Source organism: Mesocricetus auratus, unplaced genomic scaffold (genome assembly GCF_017639785.1).
Source record: "Mesocricetus auratus isolate SY011 unplaced genomic scaffold, BCM_Maur_2.0 Super-Scaffold_100003, whole genome shotgun sequence".
Taxonomy (NCBI): domain Eukaryota; kingdom Metazoa; phylum Chordata; class Mammalia; order Rodentia; family Cricetidae; genus Mesocricetus; species Mesocricetus auratus.
Window position 1 is genome coordinate 27,941,731 of NW_024429188.1, and position 8,649 is coordinate 27,950,379.

General features: G+C 39.2%; 1 protein-coding gene across 1 annotated transcript; it reads right to left on the reverse strand.

The window, feature by feature from the left end:
* Window positions 1–1,468: 1,468 nt before the first annotated feature.
* LOC121139968 (cyclin-G1) lies at window positions 1,469–3,205 on the reverse strand. The gene has a single exon (XM_040744173.1). It carries the CDS (start codon window positions 3,008–3,010, stop codon window positions 2,126–2,128), a length of 885 nt encoding a protein of 294 aa, XP_040600107.1. The 5' UTR covers window positions 3,011–3,205; the 3' UTR covers window positions 1,469–2,125.
* Window positions 3,206–8,649: the final 5,444 nt, after the last annotated feature.

Sequence of the window (8,649 nt, forward strand, 5' to 3'; positions counted from 1 at the left end):
TCACAATTTCAAATGGAAGCATGAAGCAGAGAGGGAAGTGAAAATGGTGTGCAGCTTTTCTTTCTTTAAAAGTATTTTTTTACTTATTCATTTTACATGCTAATTGCTGTTTGTCCTCCTTCCTCTCCTCTTAGTGACTCCATCCCACCTCCACTCTTCCCCACTTTCCACTCCTCCTCCATTTCTCGTCAGAAAAGGGCAGGCCTCCCATGGTGTCAACAAAACATAGAATATCAAGGTGCAGTAAGACTCAGCACCACCCTCCTCCCTGTATTAAGGCTAGGCAAGGTCACCCAAGATGTTGCAAAGGGTCCCAAAAGCCAGAAAGAGTCAAAGACCTTCAGTGTTCCCAAGGCTAGGGTCCCACAAGAAGACCATCTACAAAATTGTCACATATATGGAGAGGGCCTAAGATGTTCCCATGAAGGCTCCCTGGTTGCTTGTTCTACCTCTGTTAGCTCCTGTGAGCCCATGTTAGTTGATTCCGTAGTTTTTCTTCTTTTGTCCTTGGTTCCTCTGGCTTCTACTATCCTTCCTCCCTCTCTTCAGCAAGATTATCCAGGGTTCAACTAATGTTTAGCTGTGAGTCTCTGCATCCGTTTTAATGTATCTGCATCAGTGGCTGCATGAAGCCTTTATGAAGACAATTGGGCTATACAGCAATCAATGAGCATAGCAGAATACTCCTAGGTATCATTATACTGACTTTTTTGTGTCCAGTCATCACTGGTTCTATTCTAGGTCTCTGGGTCATTCAGCCTCTTGGTCCTGTATCTCCAAGCAGTCTCAGTGATAGGCTCACTCTCTTGACATGGGTCTCAGTTTGGACCAGTCATTTTTGGCCACTCCCATAGCCTCTGTGCCACAGTTACTTCAGAACATTTTATAGACAGGACATACTTACTATCATTTAGTACTGTGACCCCACATCCCTCCCCCACTCTATCCCTCATGTTCCTAGCCCCACCCACCCCCAGTCTACACATAATCTCTATTCGTACACACACACACACACACACACAAACACACATACACACGCGCGCGCGCGAACACACACACACACACACACACACACACACTACCTTGTGCCCTCACTGTTTACCTATCATCTTGTAGGCTGTAATGTGAACTATAAAATGATTATCCTTTACTGATAACTAATAGTTATTTACCATTGAGTACATAAGATGTTTGGCTTTCTGGGTCTGGGTTTCCTTCCAGGAGATATTTTTTTCTAGTTCCATCTACTTGCCTGCATAGTTCATGATGTCATTTTTCTTTCTTTCTGTTTTTTTTTTTTTTTTTATCAGGGACCAAGTTTATATTTTTTAAGCATGTAATTACTGTGTAATAGACCAACTGTTAGAGATAAAATACTAAATATAGAATTGAGACACCCCAGCAATTTCCAGAAACCTAATGTGGAGACTGTCCTATATTACTTTTTTTGTTTGTTTTGTTTTTTTTATTAATTTATTTTTTACATTCCACCTACATTACTTTGTAAGTATATCACCCATGTGCATAAATATGGATCAAACTTTTTGTTTCGTCCTTCTGCTTGGGCTTATGTAACTTTAAATAAGCTACAGTGATGTGATAAGTAATTTAAAGAAATACTATTTCATTAACTACTTTGTTTGTTTGTTTTGTTTTTTGAGACAGGGCTTCTCTATGTAACAACCCTAGCTGTCCTGGACTAGCTCTGTACATCAGGCTGGCCTTGACCTCAAAGATCTGCCTGCCTCTGCCTCCTAAGCGCTGGGATCAAAGGCATGCGCCATTATTGCCCAGCCTCATTAACTACTTTTAAATCCAGCCTCATTAGCTACTTTTAAATTTTCAGTTTGGAGGATTCTCTTTTCCTAAGCTAATAATTTGACTAAGAAAGTGTTAACATGTATTTAGGGGTTTGCTAAGTCCTTTCTCTGGAGACTGCTGTGCGCTGTTCACAGGAAATGGCTTCCAATATTCACTAACTAGATCAACAAAGTCACCTTTCCCTTTACCGTTTCAATCCCATACTGTTTATACTGAAGATTGTATTTCAGTTCTTCAGTTGTAGAAGAAAATTACCACACTAGAAAATTTTCTGTACACAGAGAATAACAACCAGATGTGCCAACTAAGAAACCGTTTCAGGAATTGTTGGGAGGTGAGTTATTCTGTAATAACTATGCTTCAGTTGCCGTGCGGTGCGCCCAGACACAATCCATTTCAACTTCTGAACATTTGGTTTGGAACACTTGTTTGATGAATACTCAGTTAAACACTTGGATACAAGCTCTTGCCAGAAGGTCAAATCTCTGCCATTTATCTTGGAATGTTTCTGAATACATTCGATTCCTTCTGTTAACTCTACATACTTCAGTGCTTGGATCTCCAAAGCAATGATAGACAATGCCAACACAGAAGGCTTTGCCTTAGAAAATATGATCCTGCAGTGGCATGCCTTAAGTTGGGCTTCTAGTCTTTCAAAATTAAGATCGTTTTTCCTTTCAAATGGCAAGCTCTCTTGAATGAGTGAGTAATACAGTTGCAGAAATTGAAAGGCAGTAGTAGCTTTGACTTTCCAACATACTTTCTCCAACACAATCTTTTCCATTCTCATCAAGTCTGAAACCGTAAACCTATACTGGCTTATTCGGATCAAATCAGTTGCCAATGGGACATTCCTTTCCTCTTCTATCGATTTTACAGCCAAATAAAAGCAGCTCAGTCCGACACACCCAAGATGCTTCGCCTGTACCTTCATTTTAGACAAGAATCTGTCCAGTAAATTCACAGCTAGGGAAAACGTCTCCGTGTCGAAGCCAAAGAACTGAGTTAGACTGAGTAGATCTTTTACTTCAAAGTCCCTGAGTCTTGCAGTCATTCTGAGGCCATTATCATGTGCAGACTCAATTAGTTTCAAGCCACAGACCTTTGGCTGACATCTAGACTCCTGTTCCAACAGGGTGTTCAGCTGGTGCAGCAGTTTCTGAGAGTCAGTTGTCAGTACCTCTATCATCTTGACAGCCACAGTTCTTCCGCGGTGGTCACCACCCTCCCCGGGCCTGCTCTCAGCTCGCCCTACTTCCCCGATCTGAGAGGCCGACGAGGGGAACGGACTCGCCGGCGGGCAAGCGAGCAGAGGCCCGGGGAGGGGCGGGCGTCCCGGGTGGAGGGTCCCGCAGCGCCCTGAGTTGGTGCGGCGTTCCTGGGGGTCAGCTTCTGTTTTTTTTTGAGACAGCATTTCTCTGTATTGTTTTAGAGCCTGTCCTAGATCTTTTTCTATAGACCATGCTGGCCTTGAGCTCACAGCAATCTGTGTGCCTCTGCTTCCGGAGTGCTGGGACTAAACGCATTTGCCACCAATGACTGACTAATGATATAATTTTTTAACAGCTGAGCAATACTCCTTTGTGTAAAGGTGGGTGCCAATTTTCTTTATCCATTCTTCAGTTGAAGGCCATCTAAGTTGTTTATACTTTCCATGTGTTAGAAATAAAGCTTATATGAATGTAGTTGACCAACTGTCCTTGGGGTATGACTGAGAATTCTTTGAGTATATTCCCAAGAGTGGTATAGCAGTGTCTTAGGGTAGTTCAATTCACTTATTTCTACAAAATCGCCATATTGATTTCCATAGTCACTGTACAAATTTTCACTCACAGCAGCAATGGAGGAGTGTAACCCCTTGCTCTACTTCTTCACCAACATGAGCTGCCACTTGTGTTTTTTATGTTAACCATTGTGACTTTGTAAGATAAAACTCAAAGTCCTGTTGAATTTCATTTCTGATGGTAAGGGTATTGAATATTTCTTTTTTTCTCAGCCATTTGAGACTCTTCTTATAGAGAATTATTTTTCATTTGTGTAAAGAGAAGCTTTTTCCTTGCTTGAAGCTTTCCCGCCAGCCTGGTTCTAGAGCCGCATCAGTCCCAAATAAACACACAAGAGGCTTTATTAATTATGAAGCTGTTAGCCTTGCTTGTTTCTTACTGGCTAGCTCTGACTTAAGTAATTACCCCATAATTGTTAATCTAAGTATTTCTCTTACCGGAGAATAGTCCCGGGCTTCCTACCTCCATGGCATTACATCTTGACTCCCTTGTGTTTCTCCTTCCCAGCGTTCTCCTGGACTCCTAGTGCCTCCTATCTAGATTCCCTATAGGCCAGACAGTGCTTTATTGACAAATAACAGGCAAATAACAGGACTTCACAACATCTCCTCTTTTCTGTTTAAACAAAAAGAAAGGTCCTAACTTTAACATAGTCAAATCATATATAACAGAACAGTTATCAAGTAAGAATACAGTTACAATATTTTGTCTATCAACATTCAGCAAGATTTAAAGAAAATATCATCCATCCCATCCTTGTGAGTTGAAAGTTCTATGTAGCTTATCTTTTATCATAACTAAGGAAAACTATAATTATAACTATCTGTCTTCAACTCCATCAAAGACCACAGAAGGATAATATATAATCACTGAGATTGACAAAGACATCTTGCTACCTGGACAGTCACCCAAAGTTCCTCTGTAACGTTGGGGCATCCATCTTCAGCCCATAGGCCACAATGTATCTGGAACACTTCTCAGCAAAGCAGGAAATTTCAAACTGTTCATCTGCATTGGCAGTCTGTCAGTCATTTCTCTGTGTCCTGCAGAAAGTCTCGTAGACTCTTCATGAAGCAGGTACCCTGTAAGACTGAGTTCAGCAGTCACTTTCCTGTTGGTCCTGCATGTCCAGATTATACAACAACAGTCAAGCAGTACAGACAAGAGCAGTTTCTTGCCTAAATGGCTAATCTTGCCATGTTGAAAGCAAACTCCATAACAAGTTTCTTCAATGCCCATCTTCCTCTCAGACGTAATTGGTGCTGCCAGGAGCAGACATTTCTCATTGTCAAGAAAAACCCTAAACCATTTTAAATGCCATTTGCTGAAGGTCTTTGAGCGGTTTGAAGACTATCCATCTGTCTCAAATACATCTCTATATATCTAGAAAACCTAACTTACCTAACTATAAGTTCTGACTATTATAAGTAAATATCTATAGTCTGTATTCAATTATGTATTATGTTTTAAAAGATCAGTATAAGCACAATACTTAATCAAGAGGAGAAATATAAGCATCACAAAATTGACCTTGAATTTGTATCAATAAATGAAAAACAATACCCATACCATAATTCCCCTTCTTACCATTAAAAAAGATTGGTTGTGATCATTAACCAAGTATAAACAACCCCATTTAAATGAAAACAAAGATTTATAAACAGGATGGGAATTAGGACGTCGCTCATTCCAAACTGCTTCATGCTGGAAGGGGGCGCTTTTCATACCATGGGGATCATGACAAAACTCAGAAACTTGTATAAGTCCGTATTTTCGGGGTCTGTAAAGCTCCATCATCTTAGCTGTCTCAATTTTTGAAGCATCTGGTCCACTACTTCCAGGGGTCTTGATTTGTCAAACCACAGAAGCCTGGAACGAATCCTCAGCTTTTTATGTTCTGTGGAAACATAACCTAAAACTCCTTTTCCGAGTAACATATCCTTATACTTAAATTTTGAAGACAAGGCATTTTCAAAAGATATAAATTGAATTAATTCAGCAGCATTTATAATCAAGTGTACTTTAGTTGTTCCTTCCTTAGCAATCAAAACCTGAAAAACATAATAGCATACAGTTTCCACACTCTCTGTGTATTTTCCATCTTTATGTGGCTTATTTATTTATCTATTATTATTATTACTCTATTTCTTTCACTTTTATTTATTTTTCTCTGAGACAGGGTTTATCTTTGGAAATCTGCCTGCCTCTGCCAATGGAGCAATTCCTACCGGCGTGTGCCACCACAGCCGGCTTTTTTTTTCTCAATCTTACGTATATTTTTAAACACACTGTAAACCTTTAGAGGCTTTGTTCATCCAAGTCTGACTTTACTGTAAATCTTTACGTTTTTCTGGCCACGTGTCTTATCTGTAAAACCGCGGCTATTTTAAACTGCCGTTTTTTTGTTTTGTTTTGTTTTGTTTTTCTGTCAAGCTGGCAGGTGTAAGCGTGATTCCTGCTTACTGCCTCAGTCCATGCTGACCTCCAGCAAAAGCTGCCACTTCCAGCTGTACGTACAACTTTTCAATTGTTAGCAGAGTCTCTTAAAACAACCTTGCTGGGTTTTTTTTCCTTTTTATGCCGAGTCAGGAAGACTCCTGTAAGCAAGCCGCGTGAATCTCGGCTTGTCGCTAGCAAAACAGAGCACTCCTGAGAAAAATGCTGCTACCAAAAATCTGTGCTTCTCTCTGTTCTTCTGTTTCTAAAATTCCTTTAAATCTTTTGTTATTTTGCGTAGAAATTCAATCCCGCTCCTGACAACCATTCTGTAAAGAGAAGCTTTTTCCTTCCTAGAGGTGCATGCTTGCCTTACCATGCATAATAAATGAATCATAACACAATTATGGTATACTAATATATATTATATAGTAATACAATATAGCATCATATAATATGATAACATAAAATTATAATAGGATTATTAATAAACAATATAATGGAATTAAGGACATAAATCACTCTATAGAATTAGATAAGGCCCCTACACAAATGGCTCAGAGAACATTGTGGAAAAGGGGCAGAGATTTTGTAAGAGACACAGGTCTGGGGGTTGTCCTGAGATTGTATCTACTAATATCAGAAGTTACACCTACAAAGTCTCAGCAACATGATTGCCCAAATGTGAGCTGAACAGAGATAACAAAAATGAACATGCCACATAGGACTGGGAAAATCTGAGTTTGACTGTACCCTACTCAAAGAAATACAGACTAATATAGAATGAAGAGCATAATAAGTAGAAATGCCTTCTATTGTTGATTTTCTGGTGCCAAATGGTCAGCCCTTAATACATGCATGAAAGGAATATACAGACTGCACAGGTTATATTTATGGATTTAGGAAAATGTATCTATAAACATATATATATATATATATATAACAGCAATTAATGAAAAAGGAGCCATGAATTTAAAGGAGACAAGTAGGGTATATGGCACTTATACTAATGATTTAATCATGTTATAATCTTAAAATAAGAAAGTGTAATAAAATTCAATAGAATCCTACCACAAAATGGACATATAGATGAATAACACAAGGTAGAAGACCCAAATATGAGTTCTCATTACATAGTACCCTCAGATATTTGACAAAAGACAGAAATGTACACTGAACAAATAACCTTCAACAAATGATGGCAACCTCAGATATCTATGTGCAGTGTGAATAAAGTAAACCCACATCTACCACCCTGCCTAATGAAAGGATCCAAGTGGTCCATGCTCTAAATGAGAGCACTGAAACCTCTAGAAGAAAACATAGGCAATAGCATAAAACATAGAGTTGTAGGAAAAGGACATTGTGAGAAAGATTATGCTTGTCAAGGAATTATGGCAAAGAATTGACAAATAGGACGTCACAAAACTGATGTTTCTGAACTGCTACAGAAATATCAGTGGAGTGAGGGGAAAAAATGCATAGATAACAAGAGATCCATGGCCAAATCTATACCTGACTGAGAATTGACATCTACAATGAGTATAAACCTCCAAAAAACGTTCAGGAAACAAACATCCCAGTTACAGACTTGGGTGGAAATCTAAACAGATTGTTATAGAGAGAAGAAAAATTAGCAAAGAAATAACCTCAAAAGGTGTTTATCACACTTGGAAATCATAGAAAGGCAATTTAACAATTTTGACATTTCATCTTACCAAAATCAGATGATTTGGTAAGGCTAAGATAAGTAATAACAACAGTAAAATCCACAAACAAACAAAGTAATAACCAACCAAACAAACAAAAACAAACCTGACAGTAAATGCTGGCTAGATTTTGGAGAAAGATTATTCATCATTCGGTCTTTGGTGGAAACACAAGTTGGTACAGCCTGTCTGGCAATCAGAATAGAGAACTCTCTAAAAACTAAAAATAAATCTAGTCTATCTTCAAGTCATACTGCTCTTTTCTGTGTGCCCAAAGGACTCAATATCCTCCACTACACATGCATCCTCGGTAATGTTGATTGGTTCCCTAATCACAATAGTCAGGAAACAACCTTAATCTCCTTCAACTAATTAATGGATAGTAAAAACGTGCTTCGGACATATAGTGGAATGTTGTTTATCTGTTATGAAAAATGAAAGCATGCCATTCATGGGCAAATGGCTGGCGCCATAGGAAGTGAGGTAACTCACATCCGGAGAAACAAATCTTACATGTTCTAGCTACAAGTCTTCAGATGTGAATATACAACATGGAATATCCACAGTAATCAGGAATGTACAAAGGGACTATGTGAATAGGGAGAGATTGGGAGAAGAATAGTCAGATAGCGATAATATAAATTTGGAAATTGGGTCACCATATTCCAGCCCTGAGATAAATTGAGGCCACCTGTTTGATGAGAGGCCACTTTAGATGCCAGAACTCCAGGTAGGTAATCCATCTGATAAACTGCCCCTGTCTTGAGGTGCCTGCCTAACATACCCCAAACCAACCCTTCCCGCTTCATCCTTCATCTCCATGGGTTGGCTCCCAACTCATGTGGAGACAGCCTGCTTGAGCAGAGGCCATTCTGGCCATTAGAATTACAGGGAGGGTG

Excerpts from the sequence above, each read along its gene's own strand:
- LOC121139968 (XM_040744173.1), bottom strand. The coding sequence starts at position 3,010 with ATGATAGAGGTACTGACAACTGACTCTCAGAAACTGCTGCACCAGCTG.